The sequence below is a fragment of the Lutjanus erythropterus genome, chromosome 14 (assembly GCF_056507025.1).
Source record: "Lutjanus erythropterus isolate fLutEry1 chromosome 14, fLutEry1.hap2, whole genome shotgun sequence".
NCBI classification, from domain to species: domain Eukaryota; kingdom Metazoa; phylum Chordata; class Actinopteri; order Lutjaniformes; family Lutjanidae; genus Lutjanus; species Lutjanus erythropterus.
In genome coordinates, this window is record NC_139330.1 from 33,672,439 (window position 1) to 33,695,389 (window position 22,951).

At 40.1% G+C, this 22,951-nt stretch overlaps 1 protein-coding gene across 1 annotated transcript in view; it reads right to left on the reverse strand.

Annotated features, from left to right (window-relative positions):
• Nucleotides 1-22,951, reverse strand: part of LOC146315848 (uncharacterized) — a 50,872-nt gene that overhangs the window by 858 nt on the left and 27,063 nt on the right. The window contains exon 3 of the mRNA XM_084735952.1: nucleotides 3,996-4,053. Coding sequence (XP_084592078.1) covers nucleotides 3,996-4,053 — 58 coding nt within the window. The remainder of the gene's footprint in view (nucleotides 1-3,995; nucleotides 4,054-22,951) is intronic.

The following is a 22,951-nucleotide window of genomic DNA, read 5'->3' on the forward strand; positions in this document are numbered from 1 at the left end:
TGTGTGTGTGTGTGTGTGTGTGTGTGTGTGTGTGTGTGTGTGTGTGTGTAGCCTGTGCTCAGCAGAATGTAAAGATCCTTCCTCTGCAGGTAAAGATGGAGGCTGATTTATTCCCCCATTAAGAACTGCTTCATCATTAAATATTAACCCAGGGCCATCACTCACCCTGCGGCCAGTGCATTAAGGCAGGGGTCACAACAGGGTGACCTCACACACACACACACACACACACACAAACACACATATGCACGCACGCACACACATACACACAAAATTTGCCTTTTCCCTATGCAGCAAGCCACCTTTACCAAAACTTGCCTCATGTGTCAGGGCTGCAGCTCCCACTGAGGACACTGAGGTCATGTCCTCAGTGGTTTGTAGGAATCTGGGGTGGTTCAATAATCTACAAATACTACCTTTATTTAAATGTGAAAAGTCATTGAGGGCTGGCCCTCACTTACAATGATGCCAAGTAACAATTTGAATCATTTTAGTTCTTGGGACACATACAGCTCAATTTGGCCACACCAGTAAAACCACTGCATAACAAGTCAAAATGTTGATATTTAACACCTGTTTGCAGTATGAGGGGCTGCACAAGTCATAATTCATTCTCTCCCTCTCAGACACATACATTCTCCTTTCACAGAAACAGTTACTAATTACCTGTTTAAACAATCACAATCACAATATTAAAATAATGGAACTTGATTACTTTCCATTACTTTTGGAATACCTCGGCGTAAAATAGAGTTAAATTGTGTGGCCTGATATTGTGTTTTCAGGGCAATGAATGATTATTTTCATTATTGATTAATCAATCAATTATTTTCTCAATTAATTGATTAGTTGTTTAGTCTATGAACATCAAGATGATCGTCTATCAAGATGACGTGATGTTTTGTGCACAACTCAAAACATTTTCAGTTTACTGTCAGAGAGGAAAAAGAAACCATAAAATATTCATATTTAAGACACTGAAAAAAAATGACTGCAGATTAATTTAATACTTGATTAATAATAGATTGATTGTTGCAGCTCTTAGTGTTTTATGTCTGTTGGTTGTTCAGCTGTCCCTGCCTTTGTTTTGCACAACTGATTGATTGATTGATTTAAAGATAAAAAATGTTGAAATTTCCACTATGATATTGATATTTCCACAGTGAAGCATTTTCTCACTGGAGACCATGATATTGAATTGGCAGCTGTGTGTGCACTGTGCATGGTCATATATCATTCTTTATTTTAAAACAACTAATAATCTTCATTTTTACTAAATGTCTCTGTAATCATATCACATTTTTTTCTGTAACCATGGTGGAATATGGTTAACTTCTCTATCAGAAAGCCCTGTCTGGCAAAAAGCTTAAAATACAGTTTCAGATCTGTGAAACTTGTCAACCAGTGTCACACTGGACAAGGTCCAGATCAAATTTCACAAATTTAAATGTTTCAAAGATTATGTAAAATGTCTAAAATGCTTTCACCACAGTAAGAGGTGCAAAAAACAGAGGATCAATACCAGGACATGGGAGACGTTAGCTCTCAGGACTTTCTGTCAGGAAGAGGACCAGAAAGGACTTTCTAGAGAGGCACTTTTGTAAGTCAGGTGATATCAAGAGCCACAAAGTCCCCACTAGGAGCAGGTTGTCATAGATCATAGGACTTCCACCCTGGAGACTGGGGTTTCACTCCCATATTCTTGACTTATTTTTATACTTGGTTGACTTATTATCTTTTTTTTTTCAGTTTTCTGTCAGTTTGGTTAGTTTTAGGCTTGCAAAGATTGTATGCAAGAGTGAAAATTTCTGTACTATGTTAAAGTAGAATATATGTATGTGAGAGAGCCAGAATAAATTAAAGCTTAAATAGCCCCTTAAAGAAAAGTCTGAGATGTTCTAAGAAAAATGTCCAGTTTCAACCATGTCAGTCAGTCAGTCTGCTGTCATATCATGTGTATTACAATGTGCAGATCACAGCACATCTACAAATGCACAAAACATTTATGTATTTTGGGGCTGAACAGCGATAAAGGATTTTATTTCTTTGTGATTCAAACAACTTGTATTTAAATTTTCCAGACATTTCCAATCCTGTGTAGTCATGTTGGCATCACCACACAACACCAAAACTAATAAGGAACAGTTACCCCCTGCTTTGTAAAACACACACCAACAATATTGATTTAAGACAGAAGTCTGATACTGATTATTTTGTCCTGAAGCTGCTGATCATGCACAAAGTTAAATATCTTTAAATATGACCTCTATAAGTATTCACTGATTCTTTTTTTCAGGGGACTGTATTCTGGTCTGGAATTAATGACTGCTCTGCATTGTAGGCACCTTGCAAAGTCATCCAGAGGGCTGGATTGGCACACAGGCCATACATTTGACACCCCTGGTTTAAATCATTTGAAAGATACAGCATAAAAAAAAGGTACATGATAAAAGAAAGTAATTAAAACAAGTATATACATACAGTTAAAAAAATATTCAAACACTACAAACAATAGATAAAAACAATTCATGTAAAAGAGGGACAAACTGCATGAAGCTGCATGATTTTTGTTCATGGGATATAAATTCAGGACCAATGTATTCATTTTTGGACATTCCTTACACATGACATTACTATGTGTGGTGGGGTTTTCCAGAAACATACAACTGTGTGCCAGTTCACCTTCTGGACCTCTGACTGCTGGGAGTCCCAACAACGTGGCAGCCCCGCCGCTGTGCGTCTCTCCAGCTAATGCATGTCTGTAGGTCCTGTGTGTGTATGTATCATCAAGGATACTCCACTAGAAAAATGTCTGACATAGTCTCAAATTTTATAAATAGTAAAATTGCTATAAAATAAAATTGACAAAAAATAAATGTTAACAGTTAAACTAATACAAAAAAATAATAACAATAACATGAAATTAATCACAAATTGATTGCAAATGAAAGCTGCACTGACCTTTTTTTTAATACTGTTTTAACAATACAATCAAATGACTATGTGTAGTGTGAGGGGGGTCACATGAAATGGTGAACACTTAGAATAATCAATGACAATTCTTAAAGGACCAGTGTGTAGGATTTAGTGGCAACACCTGGTCTCACTCTGCTTCCAAGTGTGTAAGAAAACCTACACTGGATGTGAAAATCGCACAAATGTGAAAGGTGGTATCAAAAGACAGTGTTTGGTTTGTTTGCTTTCTTTAAAAATTTAAATATGTCTGAAAAGACAGATTCATATGAATAGAACATATTTGTCAAGATAAATCACCCTATTTGTAAAACATAAGAAACAAACAAAACTATCTCCTAAATGCCCCGAAGTCAAAAATACATATTTTTCCGTTGTACTGTAGTGCTGTTTATCCATCTATAGTTTTCCATCTATAGAGTTTTGGAGATATCTGCCACAGAGATGTCTGCCTTCTCTCCAATATAATGAAACTAAACGGCACTCAGCTTGTGGTGCTCAATGCACCAAAAAAGACATTTCAAAAATTTGTAAACCAGTGTCTCTTTCCAAAAATCATGACTCTGTTTCTCAAGTTAATCCACAGACGTGGGTTATGAGCAGTTGCATGCAGGAACTACTTTCTTCCAACAGTTTTACTATACAGAAAACAGTAGACAATAGAAAAAAGTGTAGGCAGATATTCTTATGGCCGATATCTCACTCCAAAAAAATCTAAACAGATAAACAGCACTACAAGCCAGAGGGGAAAATATGTAATTTTTTTGGGGGGTGAACTGTCCCTTTAAGAATTGGGGGATTATTGTCAGTGGGTGATCCTTTCTCATATTGCACTTGATCCATTGTTTAAAAAAAGATTAGTGCAGCTTTAATTTGCAATAAATTTAGGACCAATTTAACAATCAAATTTCTTTAATTTATTTCTTTCTTTCTTTTTTTTTTTTTTTTTACAATTTTTGCAACTGTAGCATTTTATCTGTCTTATTAATGTGTGTTTGCATGAGTGTGAGGATGTGACTCACCTTTCCCAAAGGTTTACACTCCTGCAGGAGTTGGTGCAGCAACCAGCAGAGATCAGAGCTGCAAAAGAAATCAGAAGAAATAATTAATAATCAGATCAATGGCAATTGTTGTCAAACATGTGGCGTGTTTATTTGTGTGTGATTCTCAAACACTGGCTGGCAGCTTCATCATCTACGCCAGTTTGCTGCTAGTTATTCCAAACACACAGTCAGTGAAAGGTGTACCTCCTCACTCTGAACTGCTTCATGTACTGTAAGACAGACTCGTTTCTCTTTCTGTCAATCCACTTTGATTCCTGTCATGGATGGGCAGCCACTGGCCGCGCTTCCTGTTACCCATCATCCTCTCCTCTCCTTTCTTTTTGTGACAGTTACCACATACATGTCAGTCTGCCTGAATCTGCTCTGGCTGCAAAACATCTTTTTAAAATTCTTATGCTTTCAGGTAAGAAAGGAGTTTCGTTTTCAGTCACAGAATCTGAGAGGCTCCTCCATGCAACACCATTATAAAAATGAACTGTCAAAGAGTAAATGTATCCAGTACGTTGACAAGGAAAAGCAGATGCATTGTTTTCCCTGCTTTCTCCAGTTGTGACCCTTTCTGTATCTCAGCAGCACGCTTGCAGCTGAATGATGTGGCAGTTTGTAGGAACAAATATTGTCACTGTCTACCAAACACATAATTACACTGATTAGAGGAAAAAGAAGCCATAATCCAAATTGATAGTGAATTCCGCTCCGTCTCAATGCCAGAAGCTCTTTTGTCGTAGCAACAGAGGCAGAGTGTCTGAGACAAGGATGTCAGCTTGGGAAGACAATATCTCAGTATCTGTCAAACAAACTGGTCGGTGTTTCTCCACCCAAACATTTCTATGTGCTGACGGTGATCGGATTTTTCCAAATTGGACGAAACTGTGATATTAATGCTCATTTCTCAGTAGGGGTCCTTCTCTTTTTCAGTGATATATACTCAGGCCCGCATTGCCACATTTTTCTTTTGCAATATGTCTTGTTTACAGATTATTGGCTTCAGTTGGTTGAGTTAGCTGGTGGCTGCAGCTTTCAGAGGATGTTGGCAGTTGGCTCTTAAAAAAAGCACAGGCACTGCTGAGGGAAACACTGCTGTGACTGCCGACTGCGAGATGAAGAGTTTTTCCTGAATTACTGAGACTCGAGTATTTTTAACATCATAGAGGAGCAAACTTGATGATGAGTTGGATTTTGGGAGCTAAACAGATGAAGTCTTTATAAAGTCAAACTCTGGTGTCACAACTTAAACAAGAAAAGAGAAAGGCAGGGGTGGGGAATTTTCCTTTTCTTAGACTTAAGTTCATAAGTAGGGGTGGATGGTATGGATTTGCCCCACCGTATGAATTTTGACTGTACCACGCTGACCAGTATAGAGGCCTGCCTTAGCTTAACTCACTGCAACTTGACTTAGCTGTAGTCCGTCAGCTTATCTCGCTCCGTCTGTGTGTGTGTGTGTGTGTGTGTGTGTGTGTGTGTGTGTGTGTGTGTGTGTGTGTGTGTGTGTGTGAAGGAGCTGCACCGACACAGAGAGCAGGGGAAAGGCTGCAGTGCAATAATAACTAGACATGCAACGATCGCGATTTTCTTGGTTGATTCTGATTTTTTTATGGGTCTGACCAACTGATTGGAGTTTTGTCCAATTCCAGTCTTACAAAGAACTATAATCGTCAGAATACTCAAACATTTTGTACTAAAGACGCACACAGTCTTATAAGATCTTGTAAGAAACATGTGATCTCCAGTGGAAGCAGATGTAAATGAACTGCAGACAGACGTGGTGCAACTGTTTGCTGTAGGAAACCTTTGCAGTGAGAAAAACAGAAGCAGAAGTCTGAATGAAAAAATGTTTGAGGATACGCATCAACACAGGTTGTTTATTCTTCAGCCAGGACAGAAAAGGAGGTGAGATTTTAACCGTCAGTCTGTGAACAGCAGTCTGCTGCTGGCTAACATTAGCATGAAGAGCTAGAAAGTTTACCGCTGTTCAGCGACACAGTCAGCTGTTCAGCTGCTCTGTCTCCTTGTAGACTGTCTGTCTCATCTTTATCCTGTTTTTGGACTCTATCGCTAAGACCCGCTTCACACAAGTATGTGTCTGAGTGTGTGTGGCTGTGATGTACTGTCTGTGTCGCTGCACATATAACATAACCATTGTGCAGAGCATGTGTGTCAATATGACCAGTACAGAATCAGATATGTGACGCTGACGGGCCGGTCATGCTGAAAACCAGCTGTTCTGGGTTCTGGATGGTCAATTGGTGCATCCTTAATAATAAGATACACCAAAACACTGAAAGTACAGATAATTTACTACAGTGCACACAACAAAGGGAATGGTGCAGCTTCTATTTTATGGACATGGTTCTGATTTAAAACATCAGACAATGAGCAGAAAACAATAATCCGCAAATCATTTCAAATGACAGGTCTAACAAGGGGTGGTAATACTTATACTTGAGGAAAGGTTTTGTATTTTTTCTTTTATTTCAGTTTTGCACATTAAAATACCTCCGTACTATGTAAAATAGGTAGGGCTGTAGTCAATCAAAAAAATTTCGGTCAACTGAAATTTTGCCTACTTCAACCAATCACTTGGTCGATGAGAAAAATCTGCAAGTTATCTCTATATGAACTAAATAAGCTGCAGTGCACTGAATGCATCATATCAGATAGTCTAAATGAGTGCTAATAAAATTTACAGTCTTGCCAAACACATTAATATCTTCACCAGCGACAATGTTCAAATCCAACCTACTACTGTTGTTATTTAGTTGTTTCAGATGAGGCTTAACATTCATATAGTTTCACTTGACTGTCCTTAAATATTACAACATTAGTCCAACATTACTCTGCCTGTGAGAAGAGCTACATTAGCAACATGCTAGCGCAAAATTCAACAGCTTAACCTACAAAATAACCACTGAAACAACATAAAACATGGCACAATTTACAGCTCTCAAATTTTAACCCAGAGACCTGGATTATATCCATCACTGAGCTTGAACGGTTACTGGCCAGCCCTCGTTAATAAAGCAGTCTGACAGAGTAAAATCCACCCACATATTGTCATCAAATAAACTTTTTATCCAGTCAGCTCTTCTGCCCTCTGTGGCTGGGGGGGGCGATGTAACAATTTGCACTGGTTCTTCTTGCTGACATGGAGTCGATTAGTTTGGAGCCAAGAAAATGTTCAGTAAATAGCCTGTCACTCAGGAATAAAATACATCTGGTCTGCATACAGATTATCCTACCCTCGACAATAATGGATTAAGAAGTGCTTCTCTTCTTATTAAAGGAACACCAGTGACTGACCAACCAATGAGAATTTGGTCAAAGAGCATAGAGACAGAGCGCAACGCATCATACTTTGAACACCACGCCCACCGGGGGAGAAAAAATCAGCACCACAACATGAAACCAAGTGCTTAAAAGCTCACAAAGTGACTGTAGCTCGCTAAAAACATTAGAATCCAGCACGTCACTGGATTATTTTAGCACCCCGTGTGTACCAGAGAGGAAAAATTAAACTGACAAACTCGACTCTGTGAGAGGTGAGTGGCCAGAGGCAAAATACTTTAATATGAACAACCATGTGATTGCATCAAGAGGTAAGATTATAATTAACCAAACAAAGATCAAAACCAGGCCTTTTATAGCCAAGTTATCTTTAATTTCTAGTTTGTCTGGTCAAATTAGCAACTGTAATTTAGGCATAATGTCACTTAGTGTCAGGATCCCACAGTCTGTCTCCACTTTTGTCTTCCTAAGGACTCACTTTTTTGGCTCACTAGCTTATAAAAATGTATTTCTGTGTTCTCTAATTTATTGATAGTGCATCTCAGCATGTAGCAGCTTTTAGACATCTTTCTGTTGTTTGCTAGCAGACAGAAAGCGATTAGAGGTGCAGTCACACAGTACAAGTCAGCAGGGAGCCACACCCCTAAGGTGTGGGTGGGGCTTAAATGAACTCTGTCACTATATCAACCAATCAACTGACCAACCAACCACAAGGTCTCAGCCCTTGAAATATGTAGTAATAATACAGTAATAGCTGCTGTTCAGTTGCTATACCAGTACTTGACCCCTACAGAAGCATCTATATTAAATATGCAAGAAAAACTAATAAACCATGATACATACTGTTATGGTCCATGCTTCAAATTTTACCATTATTTAAATTTTATGCCATACCGCCCAGCCCTATTGTAGAACCTCTATGTTTAATGCCATTAAGGGGACTTACAACAATGATTTACACTCTTTTCTTCAATTTTTAACATCAGTATAATATCCCTAAAGTAACTTATATTTTGTTGTCACCACCATAGCATTTTTATTTGTTGTTTGTTACTATATTCTCCTTGGTCCTAGTTTCAATCACAGCTGTACAGTGAGTTAACCATATTTTTTCTCATGTGATTTCAGAATAATATGTGTTAGGAACTGTCAGTCTGGACCTGCTGATCAGAAGTTCTCCGGATAACAGGGAGGATATGTCACAGCTGTTATTGCACTAGTCAGAGCTAAACAGTGTAGGTGGAATATTCATATTCAACACCCCCGCGTCAGAATGACCAAGCCCAGCATGTCAGTGTGTGCCAGTGCTGAGGGGAGATTCTGTTTAGACTGCAGTGAGCACACGCTGCTGCGGCATAACCAGCCGTTTCCGCCAGTTTACCACAGTGAAGCTGGAGGCCTGCTGTACATGTTGTACAACTCCAAGTGAGCATGTGGCAGAGCAGCTGTGGAGAGGAAGCCAAGCTGACCACTGACTGTGGTCATTTATCAACCCTCAAGCACAGCTTAACCAGTCAGTGCATGTGTGTGTGTGTGTGTGTGTGTGTGTGTGTGTGTGTGTGTGTGTGTGTGTGTGTGTGTGTGTGTGTGTGTGTGAAAGTGATGAATATTCTAATTAAAGAGGAAACACTGACAGATCTTTGAAGCGACCTGTGTTATTCCATCTCTCTGTTTCTTCCCCAAACATGCATCCTTCCTGCCCTCGTTCTCATGTTGACCTGCTTACGCCTCTGGTTGTGTCTCAGTGGTCCAGGCTGTCAGACACACACGCATACACACACGCACGCACGCACGCACACACACACACACACACACACACACACGCACACACACACGCACACACACACACACACACACACAGAAGGACAGGCCTCTGGGCTGGTTCACAGCTGTGTGCTCTGCTTCGCTTCAATGCACTTCACTGTGTGTCAGAAAGAGTGACGGACGGAAGGAAGGAAGGGATGGAGGAAGAGAAGAGTGTGTCAGGAAGTGAATGAGAGGATAGTGTGTATATAGTGTGTATGTGCACATATACATGCGTTAGTTTCCCAGCCCTTTGCTCTGCAATTTCTGTTATTTTTCTTGTTATATTGAGCAAAGACAAATTAAGGGCCCACCCAACATATGAGTTGACCAATATTATCGGCCTGATATTGGCCTATCACAGCTAAATGGGTGAATATCGGTATTGGCATATATATGTTGTCTGATACGCAACTATATGAAAACTTCTTTTAACAGAACATAACACAGATTGTCTTTTATGTATATTTGAGCACCCTTATCTCTCTCAGGAATGAACAACATTCACGTTCATTAACTGCAAACTGAGCCGTTCAGTTCATCGTTCACCAAAAATATGAGAATCTTCAATGAACGCCACACTGTTAGCGTGTTCATGCACAACACTGCACAACACTGCATATACACACAGGAAATAATTCTATAGTGCATTCTTTGAATCTGTGTCAGGTTGAATTGTCTTGATAATATGCTCGACATCTTCAAATTGAAAGTTCAACTTCTGGGAAACATTGTCCATCAACTTTGGTCAATGTGAACACAGTCCTCCTTCCCTCGTCCTATTAGAGTCCTGCACGCTACGTCCTGTCAGCAACATCTTGATCCAAGATGCTATGGAGCAGGTCTCTCTGTGCAAGCAAACCGGTCTCTGATTTCTCGTTGTTTAGCCAGAGTCGCATTTTGCTGCAGCATGGCTCTTATCCGCTCTCTTCCTCTCCTCCTAGGGTGGTCACCCACAGCGGTGCATCCAGCTGATCTGACTGCTTGTTCGAAAGATGTCGACAGCATTTGTCAGTCCGTCCAGGGTCCGCTGCTCTTTAATCCAAACCTCACGCTTTCTTTTTCCAGTGCCTACAAGAGTTTTGTTTCATAGGTGATGCGCATTTCAGCAATAAAGCTGAAAAAACAATTGAGGGAGAAAATTAGCTACGCTTGAGGGAGCCACTGGCTGCTGTATCTGCATGTGCAGCCATTCCATTTTATATTCAGTATATTATACTCTGTATACAGAATATCTGCTGGAATTTTCTTTTACTACCTAATATCAGTATCTGCATCAGTCCCATAAAATCTGGTATCAGTCAGGCCCTAGACAGAATAGAACAGAAACTTAGGATCTCTTTGAGTGAGAGAACTGGCCTCATGTCCACCATCAAAGGGAAGACACACACCTCACACACACACAATAGGTGGTTGAGGGACAGGGTGGCGGCTTTTCTGAATTTAAACGAAGTCTTATTTCTGTGATGCACAATTATAACTACCCACGCTGCTACACATACACACACACACACACACACACACACACACACACACACACACACACACACACACACACAAGGTGAATAAGCTGCATACATTTGAATACATGACACATAATGCAGGCTTGGAGCCGACACCTGGAGATTCGTATTTTTTTGTGTACGCTTTTACAAAGGGATTTTAAATAGGTGTGTGTGCATGTCAGTGTGGTGTGTGATGGTCAGTGTATTAGAATATTGGCTGCATTAATATGCAAAATGTTCCTGTGTTGCAATAATAGGGAAAAAGGGCTTCAAAGATGAATTGCCAGGGAAGCAGCTGTTGGCCTAGTTAGCAGGCCTGTCCTTAACACAGGACCTCTGATCACACACACACACACACACACACACACACACACACACACACACGGCCTCTCATTACACAAGCTCATGCATGCTCACACACATTAACACACAGCCTGTACTTGAACACACCCACACAATCTGCTAGCTTCTGCCGAACTTTGCCAGAGACCTTTGCTGACTGCCCCAACTGCCCCACGTTGTGCATGTGTCGTGTGCTTGCATTTGTTCATCCAGGTCTGTGTGTGTGTCTGTGTGCGTCACTGATTTATCTGTACTGTAGCATCCCATAATCCACCAGGCCCTCAGGTCAACACTTAATGACTTTCTTGCCAAATATTCCAAGGCTCTGCCACCTTCCTGACCCACTTCGTCATAAAAAAGAGGATCCACATTACAAGTCATACACAGTAAACCTGCACCAGGCAAGATTTATGTCGAAAAAATATCGCTAGATCGATCAGCCAACGTCATGACTGTGTGGCTGTAAAAGAGAAAAGGCTAATTGACATGTAGTAGATTGCCTGATTAATTCTGATGTCAAGCATGGTTACTGGTAGGAAAGCTATTCCACCAACAGGACATGATGAATCAAATATACAGTATCTCACAAAAGTGAGTACACCCCTCATATTTCTACAAATATTTAATTATATCTTTTCATGGGACAACACTGAAGAAATCACATTTTCACCTAGGGGTGTACTCACTTTTGTTGCCAGCAGTTTAGACATTAATGGCTGTGTGTTGAGTTATTTTGAGGGGACAGTAAATTTACACTGTTATACAAGCTGTGCACTGACTACTTTACATTGTATCAAAGTGTCATTTCTTCAGTGTTGTCCCATGAAAAGATATAATTAAATATTTACAGAAATGTGAGGGGTGTACTCACATTTGTGAGATACTGTACATGTAAAATACAAAAGCAAATAACCTCCAGTGAGCTAAATCTTTCTGGACAAAGTAAAATTCTGAATTAACAGAGCAGTTCAACAATATGCTTATTTATTCTCTTTTCAGAGAGTGAGATGAGATAATTGACACCACTCTTATGCCAAGTAAAGGGTCAGTGAGCAAGAGACACCTCTGCCCAAAGTGGAATATATGCACACAACCACCTCTAAAGCCCCTGTTACATAGGACAAAAAAAACTAAAACAAGATCTGTGCAGCAGTCTGTATTTATTGGCTCCAGGATCTGCAGTGATGGGAAAATGACACCTGGATGGACATGCTAATTTTTAACCTTTTTCCTAGCAGAGGCAAAGAAGGCTTGTCACCTCCATCGATAATGGCAGCTTTTTTCCCCCTCTCCATACATGTATGGCTTGGCTTGACTTGGTTTGACTCATCAGCCCAGCACAGCAGAGTTTGCACCCATTTGAAGCTGTGTATTTAACTGATATGCAGGCCTGTATCCTTTTGTTTTCCGAAAAGATTTATTATGAAAGCAAAATCAGGAAATGTTTTCATCAGCAGTAACTTAACACGACTCCTATCCAGCCAATAGTGAACATGAAACAGTAAAATAAAGCAGAGACCTGAAAGTACAAACAGGAATGCAAAAGAAAAACTAAACTTAAAACCACAGAAATTCAGTTAGGAGCTACAAAAGTACTGAGAGCTGAACACAGAGACTTCAGAAACGCACATCAGAAAACAAAAACAAGGCAAATGCATCAATGGCAATGGGTTTTTATGGGGTTAGCCAAGTTTTAAAAAATCTGCATATGTGCTAATTTTACAGTTATATGGTAGAGCTGTAGATTGGAGATGGTTAGCCTAGATTAGCATAAAGGCTAAACAGGGACACGGCTAGCTTGGCTCCATCCAAGGTGAAAACAAAAAGCATTGCAATAATACCCCTTTTTTGTCACTGCCTTTTGAGTCTGTGTTCTGCATTTGGATTCTCCTAGTGGATTGCAACATCATGCAACACTGCCACAACGAAGGCTTGTCTCTACACTGTCTTTAGTTTTGCACTGAACCGAACAATACTCCTATAATGCTGTCACAGTATGTAATTTTAGACAGCATGCTGGCATTGAATTGTTGGAACATTTTCTCTCATAACACAGTAGTCACTGGTGCACTGCTGCTATCTGTGCCATTAGCTAGTTAGCTCAGTTAGCAGTCCTACTACAAAGTCTCCTTGCAAATTGTTCCAGCACATTCAGTCATTACCCTTTTTCCCATTAACATTTAACAGGCAGCTTACTTTGTGTCACAAAAATATGCATTTAAATAATTAGATTAAAATCAAAAACATGCAAAACTAGTTGTCTGTTGTCTTGAACTATGACGAGAAAAATCTTTCCTAAAGTAGGGAACATGCGTTACACATTGATTTGGCTCTGTCACTACCTCTGCTGGTGGATCAGTGTAACAAAAATGCATTGAGAGAGAATAGCAGTGCAGCACCCTCTGGATATGTTTGACTCTTCATGACCACTGCCTCAAGTAACATCCTGTTCATCCTGCCCGTCTTGCCCTGTGTGTGTCTGTCTGCAGTAGGGCCCTCCCCCCTTTGTTCATTCATTATTATTAGCAGCCTAAATACACACAAATTTACAAAACTGCCTTAGTAATGTCACATTGAGAGTTATCATGAGAGAGAGAACGTCATACTCGCAGGTCAAATTGGTTCAAACCAAACATCACTGCTAAATGAACCTTCACACAAAGTTGCTGACGTGTGCATAATGGTTCATTTTATGCTGGAGTTTGAGAAAATGTATTGTAGCAAATACTGGAGTCCACAGAGGCTCCTCTCTCTTTCCTGCTCCTGACAAACTATCTCCTATCTCGATTTTCCCTTCATGTGGTAAGTACTACAAATAGGCTCCTTTGGATTGAGTTACACAGACATAAAGTACCAAACCATAAACTACTGTATACCACACACACACACACACACACACGCGCGCGTGCACAAAGAGAGCAGGAAAGAGTGTCATCACTAGGGCATACACCCACATACTGCATTCACTAACTCTGTCTCTTGTGCATTGATTGATGCTACTATCAAATTAATTGTCCCGTGGTAATGTTCCCTTCAATTAACAACAAAGCAGCGGTGTCTCTGCAGGGTATTCATAATACATATGCATAAAAGCACCGCACAGTAGGCTAGATAGAGCTGAATAGTAAGCAACACCCAGGTGTAAAATCAGTCTATATTAGGAAGTGCCCAAAAGCAAATACACCTAACCATCTATGAGGATGTATTTAAGGATCATGTTATCGATGGTACTGACTACATCTTAGCTTTGTTGCTTTGCAGCACACTTGTTGTGGCAATCACACTGTGATAGCAGCAGAAAATACTTTTTTCTGGGAGTTTTCTTCCATTTTCCAGGGTCAGGTCATGGTGGCAGCAGCTAAGTAGGGTATTCTAGAGGTGGCTCTCCTCAGAGATGTAATCCCCCCCCCAGTGGATTCTAAGTCTGAAGACCCAAGGGTCTCTGCCCAGACGTGCCCAGAAAACCTCCAAAGGGAGATATCCAGGAGGCATCCTAGTCAGATGCCACACCGAGCTCCCCAAAAGTCCAAGCTCCTCTCTCCTCCTCTCTAAGGCTGAGCCCAGCCACCCTATAAAGTAGACTTACTGCAGCTACTTGTATCCACAATCTCGTTCTTGTGGTCACTAAGCTCCTGACCATAGGTGAGGGTTGGAACATAGATCAGGCAATAAACAGTCTGGCACAACACCCGTATTACTGATGACGCTGCATCAATCCACCTGTCAATCTTTTTACAGTCTTTTTACCATCACTTGTGAACAAGAACCTGAGATTCTTAAAGGCCTTTGCTTAGGGCAGCAACTCACTTCCCAAACCACGTCTCTTTTACTCCAGCAGTGGTTACATGCTGCTAATTTTGCTGGTTGCTGCTGAGGGGCAGTTACTTTACATCAGTCAGCCATAAAATGTGTAGATCAGCTCAGATTGCAATAATAGTTACTGACAGGCTGTTGTGTTTGCTGCCAATTAAATTAAATAAAATGTCTCTGTTTATGTAACGTGACTACAGTGTCTTCTTGTACTCTTCACAGCAGAGCTGGTTTGTTAAAAACTAAGCAGTCATTCATCTAGAGAAAAACATCTAATCACATTTGTTACTTCCATTCATGGCTTCCAGCTCCAAAATGTATCTGGAAGACCTCCGGTTTCTGGCTGTTTTAATCATCTTTAGCCTGACTGTTGCAGCTCACTAACTAGCTCACTTTCACAACAAACTTGTCTAGACGTCCGTCACCCAGGTTACCCACAAGCCAACCTTCCTGTGAGAGAAAGGCTCATCCAGTAACACAGGTAACAAGTAACACTATTTGAGAATCTACAGTGTTATTTTAGAGAAAATGTCTATATCGAGATATGTATCGTGGAATAGCCTAAACTATCGAGATATGATTTGTAAGCCATGTCACACAGCCCTAAAGAGACACCTTTCACACTAAACAGACATTTGATCATCTGTTAAATTGTTAAAACAAAAATATTGATTGCTTCAGCTTTAGAAATACAGGTTAGAGAAATTATCTTAGCCCATAACTTAAGATAGACGCGTAAGAACATGTGTTTGACTGATCTTGCAGTTGCCTAGCAACAAAAGGACACTTCTCAGCTTGGGGTCTCATTTTCAAGCTTACTCGCTGCACCTTGTGTGATTGGGTCCTTAATGTCTTAATTTCTCCTAATGTTAAAGGATTTTGTAAGCTCAGCTGAGAAAAGGACCTGCAGTGTGCATCCCAGTGGTTGTATCTGCCTTTCTGAAAGAAAAGCTATAATTATGTACATGTGCATTAAACAGGCCCAATTTGATCCTGAATGCAGCTGAGCCATCTGTGCTCAACATCATTGCATTGGCGCACCTACAGCTGGAGAGCTGACTGACAGCAAGAACAGGAAATGAAAGGTGTGTGGACCGCTCCCTAACACATCACTGTTTCACAGCTTTGCCGCTTCAGCCAGGCTGCAATCACAGCCTCTAAAATATCCTGACACAATGCAGAGGCTGAAACCCTGGAGAATAAACTACAGTCACACACAGATGCATTTGCTCAGTCTGTGCCTGTCACTCACGCCTGCAGACACACACACTGCTTGTCTCTCCGTCTCTGAGGGGGCTGCAGGCAGCACAGGAAGCAGATGCAGGTGCTTTTAACCCTTTGATGTCAAGGGAAAGTCACCATGTTCCAGTACATTTATATCCAAAGGAGATAAAAGGTAACCATATAGTGCATGCTGCTGTTAGAAACTGATTACTACTGGCTGAAAATTAGCCTGATCAGTAATCAGTAATCAATACAAGCAAGGACATTCACAACTGCTGCATTTTAGTAGTCATCGACAACTGCCAAAACGTAGTCAACTACTTGACTAGTTTACAAATAAACCTCAATCTGATTGGACAAAACAGCATGCTTGTCTGAGCAGGAGATACTGTCCGACTGCTGTAACAATGTGACTGCTTTCTCAGAGAGATAGTGGGAGTCTTTCCTTCTCTAAATACCCTAAATTCTGATCATTCAACATGGCTGTCCACAGGTGAACAGTCTACAGTGATCCACAGTGTCCACAGTGGACTAGTTGACTTCTCTGTGAAACCCTGAATTCCACACATTATTCATCAAATCAATAACCTACAGCAGTCCACGTCAGACAAGCTTATCATACTTTAGCAGTCACCTGTTTCTGTAATGAGGACAAAATGTTTACAAAAATATACATATTAGCAGTTTTAATTAAATAAAAAAACAACAACATCAAATTCCCTTTAAGAAATATGACATATGAACTGTTCCTTACGAGATAAAATGAATTTAGGTAAAAACTTTACCTGTAGGATTTTGTCTCCTGAACTCCTGAACAGACTCATTAAATTGTCTATCATGTATGTTACCAAAGTAATTACCTGATTTCCAACTTCCTGTTTGGTGCTGGAGAGCGCACACCTACCGCCTGATGAGATTAAATTACGGATGTTCCTGGTGACTAATTTCCCTGTCAATTAAATGCTAAATTTAATCAATCAGAACACAGTGAAAATTGAGCACAATTTATTAATTGAAAATGTTAAACACTATCTGAAAAGTTACTGTGTATATTAAGAGCCATCTACAGCTGTTAACCACAGTCTACGATCACCAAATTGTATTTTAAATGCCACTGAAATGTGTGCCACTTTGCGCTGTGCAATGAAAACGTTGCACATTAACCTACAAAACATGACAATTCATTAAATGCTTCACCTTTTCAGGCCAAAGAGGATGTACACAGTATGCGTGGGTAAGCAACCCAGAGCTTATGTTAGCTGCCAGCTTGACAAACAGTGTGGCTAATGTTAGCAGTGCTAGCAGCAGCTGCTGCTCCACTTGCAGGTTGACGTCCATGTCTCTGCTTAATGTGGTCACGTTGCCCCAGTCAAGTGGTTATATACCAGTTTATTCTGTCACAGTCCACATTCAACATTATTTCAATTTTCTAGATTAAAACACTGCCAAACCGAGCTGGTTTTATGAACTTTCATCTGTCCGACTTTGCTGGCAAAAACATGCGGGGTAGCCTGAGCCATCGGAGCATATACACTTATGATGTACAGCGAGAGGTGCTGCCATCTGATGGGGCCGCAGCCCCGACTAGTGGTGAGCAGCTGCATAACATCTTAGGGACAATGATTAACTGGCATTGTGCATGAATAAAATATTAATAAATAGTGTAACTGACTGGTATTTCTGGTGCCAACTAGCAAGGTTGGCAACGTTTAATCATGTAGGGACTAATCACGCACATCCCTAGATTAAATATGTTTGATTTTATCGGAACATCAAGTCAAGAAAAAGATGGAGCAAATTTAAAATGGTAGAGTGGATATTTGAATAACTAAGAAAAATTCAACCAAAATTGAAGCATATTTAAAATTGTTACTACATACAAAAGTGTGTATCCTTATTGTGTCTTTGTTCTATTTTTAAAAAATCAGCTGGTGACTTTCTTTCTCAGGAAATCAATCATGTGATTTTTCAGACTAATTGCACACAGTCACACAGTGGGGGCTGATGTGTTAACTGTTAGACCTCTTCAGTCATTAAGCTGCTGTAAACTGACAAACCAATGCATCTGAACATTTTTTTTTCCTCAAAACACCTTTCTGAAAATATTACAATCACTGCTTGCTTCTTTACGATGCTAACAGGCCTGAACTTGTGACTCGTAGGTCTGTTGAAGTCATCTATTATTAAAGTGTGTGTGCCCTCTATATGTGCCATGGTTGTTAATTGGGTAGGGAAGATGAAGTGAGACTTGGATCTTATAGTTTTGTTTCGGTATGAAGGAGAACAAAGAAAAGCATTGACAGAAATCAATAAATACATGTACATTTTTTAAAAATTACATCGCCAGCCTCATGTGTCTGTTAAAGTGATGGCATTTGTCATTGAGACATGTTACATAAATATTCCCTGACTGCTATATTTAGTTACTGTTGACATGTTTGGCACCTGGTGCACAGGGGAAAGTGTCTTTCTGGATGTTCATACTGTAAGCAGCTTGCAAGAATGACAGCTGGAAATGTATAGAAACTGGTATTCTCTTTTTCTTTTCTTTTCTTTTTTTTTGACAAAAAACTAGACATACAGCCTCATGGTTATATGCTTCTGCTAACTAGTCAAATAGCAGTTTACATCCCTGTCTGTCCGGACTCATGTAATATATGTAGTGAAGACTTTGAAGGAATTTAATAAAAGGTATAAAGTCTATTTTTGTGAAAAAGAGATTCTAGTGCTTATTCTGTGTTCCAGTACAGAGGACTGACATTTGTGTGAAATTAGCGTATGGATTCTTGAGTTATGGCCAAAGATGTGGTTTGTAAGGTCACAGTGACCTTGACTTTTCACTTCCTGATTCTAATCCTTGAGTTCATCCTTGAGTCCAAGTGGACATCTGTATCAAATCTGAATGAATTCCATCCATGTGTTCCGGAGATATCACATGAACAAGAACGGGAATGGAAAGGTCACATTTGAAGCAGAGCTGATTCCCAAGGTCAGCGCCTTTTTTTTCTCACTGCACCCGCGTGAAGTGGCAAACAGAGCATCCAAAATTGCCACGGCAAGACGATGCATCAACTGGGCTGGAAATACGGACAGTAAAATGCAGATAGCTAACCAATTCTCCAATTCGCTGGCACCTCTGTTTTTTTGTTTGTTTGTTTGCTTTGTTTTTTGTTTTTTTTTAGAGGTTTGGGCACACAGATTGACACAGATGATCATGGCAGGATGTCCACCTCCCTGCCTCAGAGCATTCAGACAAATCTTTATTGACAGAACAACCCGCAGAGGCCAGGCTGTTTTAGTCTCTGCACTTGACAATCAGACCATACTGTGTGAGCAAAATCATGAGCTTTGCCTTTAAATCAGATACTACAACATTTCTAAAATCATACAGTGTATGCCCAGTTAAATGAAAACATACTTATGAATACTGTATTCCATTTCTGACAAGACGGAAAAAAGCGTGTCTGTCTGTGAATTGAGAGTTTTTAGGGGGAGAGAGTTGTTGAATAAGGACAAAAAGAGGGGTATGGAATGGATAAAAAGGGTTTTAAAAAAGAGAAGAAGAATGAAGAGAGGAATAAGAGGAAAGGGAGGGAGGGATGTACGTGCTTCACCCAGAGTTACTCACAGTGATCCTGAAAGACGCAGCGACCTTCAGCTTGGCACATCGCTGTTATGACACATCACCAAGGTAAATACTCACTGTTCTTCAAACACACACACACAGACACACACTCATAGTCTGCGTCAGCCTGTCAACATGCGTCACACACATTGTTGATCGTCCCACAGTCCCCCTATTCAGTTCTATTCAATTCAAAAGTCTCAGCAGTGGAGTTACACGACATATTGCTTTCTCTGTTGGTGTAAAACCAAGAAGCTCATACTTCTGGCCACACATACGTACAGTACCATATTGACACACACACGCACCAAATTTGATTTCCGGTTTTCCATCAAACGCACATGCAGACACACCAGTTGTCTCTAGCTGTGGGAACAGATTGCAGGGACTTAGTTGGCATCGAGGGTCATGAGCGTCTGTTCCAAACCCCCAACCACAGGGGATTCGAGCTGAGGTAAGCGCCAGTGAACGCTCCCTCTGTTCTGTTTTGCCGGACCGCCATCCTAGCAGCCCGCTGCTGGATGAGGGACCACGCACCCACATGGTGCAGATGACATCAGATGTAACTTTAATGATGCCCGTGGGGAAATTTCATCATTGGAGCAGCAGATTTTATGTTAAATCGTGGAATCAACTAATTGAAACTAAATAGCAATGGATAACAGAAGAGAAATGGATGTTTAGGACCCGAATAATTTCAATATTAGACCAGCATCAACCATTTTTTCCTACTTCTTCATAAACAATTTACACAACTTATTTTCCATGCCATTTTCTCATCCCAGCTCATCACATACCAATGATTTGTTACCGTTGAATGCCGTCCGATACTGAAGCATAAGGTACAGTTTAGTGGCTGTATCGGACGTGGTCAGAAAACCTTTTTAACACATGATTAATGCTGTGAGAAGGTCGCAATTTTGGTCAGGTTTAAGCACAAAAATGAATTGGCTAGGTTTGGAATAAGACCATGTTTGGGGTCACAATATCTATTTTACATTACGTTGTATTCTGTTGTGTTCCATTCCGTTTCATTATGACACAATCCATTTCGTTTCGTTACATCATGTTAAATTACATTGCATTACATTATGGTTCATTTCGTTGCAGATGTCGCTTTAGGTTAACATTATATTTCATTTCATTCATATTTCATTTCATAATTCTTCATTATGTTTTGTTACGTTACATTATGTACATTATATTACAATATGTACGTTATGTTACATATGTCACTGTTAATAACTTTTTGGTTTCAAATGGGACATGAACCCCAGTCTCCTGGGTGAAAGTCGTGTGTTTGTTTGAGCCAAACATCCACCCCTCCACCTTTATGTGTGAACTTTCTCCCTCTTTATACTAGAGGCTGACATTTTTTTGGGATTCCTGTGGGACTGGAGTCAATTTCACTTTTCATCACAGGACTGGAATAGGACAGGGAAAATTGTGGGCGGGAGTGGGAATCATAATAACAATAGGTCAATTTATATATACATATAAAAGCCTGTAATGTTGTGTGTTGAGAGTGGGTTGATGGGAACGAGATGGGACATGGCATTCTTCTTCCAGGATTGGAACAGGACAGTAGAGAAAATCCACTCCGGTGTTTCCCTCTACTTCATACTATGTCGACAGCCTGGGACGTCTTATACAGCCACAGATGGGTTTACACTGAAGTCACTTGAAAAACCTACCATGTGCACGTGCATCTCAGTGAGCTGCCAAGGGGCAGTGACAAAGTGTTGGTATGTGATGAGTTGGGAATGAGACTGCCGGTTGCTTTATAATCACTGGAATTTAATTGATGTGATTCAAATTCGTCTTAACAACACAGCTAAAGCTTCTGAAGCTAAATGAACCGAAAAAAGTAATATTGGAGGATGAATGTTTATTGGAACATTGAATCACTCTGTTTAGTTACAGTTCAGGGTGCTTCTATTAATACTCATTAGAAACCTTATGTAAATTCTCACTTACTGGCCAGGGGCCTATATTTATCTCAGATTCACAGAGAAAAAAGTCTTTAATGGTCTTATTTCTAATTTTCCTGCTTTATTAGTGTGTTTCATCATAGTTTTGTAAGAAGCCTCTTCATGTTTTCTGATCTGCCCCTTTTCTTTTGCTACTGATGCAGGTCCAACACTTTCTTCATGTTTTCCTATCGTCTTAGAAAATTTAGTGTAATATATATTCGCACAGAGCTACTTGTACTTACATGTACAGAAACATCATGTAATGTTGTCATGTAATTCTCACCACTCTGTTGCTGAGTTTTTATTAACCAAGAAAAATAATGTTTTCATTCACCAAATCACTTTCACAGACTTCTTCAATGTTAAGCAGTTAGTTGAACTCAATACTTTCTGGATAGGTGTTTCATAATAAAAGACATTCAGTGGCTCAAAAGGCACAATCTTTATGCCCATCTGCTATTGTCTGACAATATTTTAGCCTCTGGTCAACAGCCAAAGTTTCCGGGCTCCTGGTGTAGCCAGTGGGTATCTAGATAATGGATATTAGGCCAAGACTTCCTTTTCCCTGGGCCAGTCATTGTTTACAGTCTGATTAGCAACCTGAGATGCAATAATGGAATTGGAGTCTAATCTCTATAAACAGATACCTGCATATTATTGCAGAGAAATTTTGAAAAAACTAATAAAAAGCTAAATTACCTTCAGACCATAGCCAATGGGTTCTAAAATTGCATTTTGGCCACTTGTGTTTTCCCTCTTTTGCTCTCCACACAGACTGTTTACCATAAATTATCATACCAACATGGCTGAATAGGTTGATTGCCAATTACTCCCAAAGTTACATATATTACCAATGGAGAGCACAAGCAGCGACAGGCTTACCAGAGCACAATTATGTTATGTAAGTCATGTGACATTAAACACATTATTTACATTATAAAATGGTTGCAGTTTGGTTAAGTTTGGTCATAAAAACTACTTGGGTGTGGTTAGGCAATATTACTACTTGGTTTAGAAAATGATTGTGGTTGATGTTATAAAAAACTGCATTTTGTATTTCACATGGATGTGATGCAATAGAAGGGAACCACAACTGTCACACCATGTTGGAGTTGATATGGTGGACAACCCCAACTACAGTACCTGGCATGCATCCACAAGTCCACACTGGGCTGGATATCGTTCAAACCCTTCCAAAACCAGTACCCTTAAAGTGATACCAATACCAATGGAGTACTTAATTTGATATTGTTTTTCAAAGGTTCTTCTTTATGAGGAACGCTTGCAGGTCATTTCTTTCTAGATGTGGGTACCTTGAAGAAAATTAGAAAAGACTCCTGCTTTCTG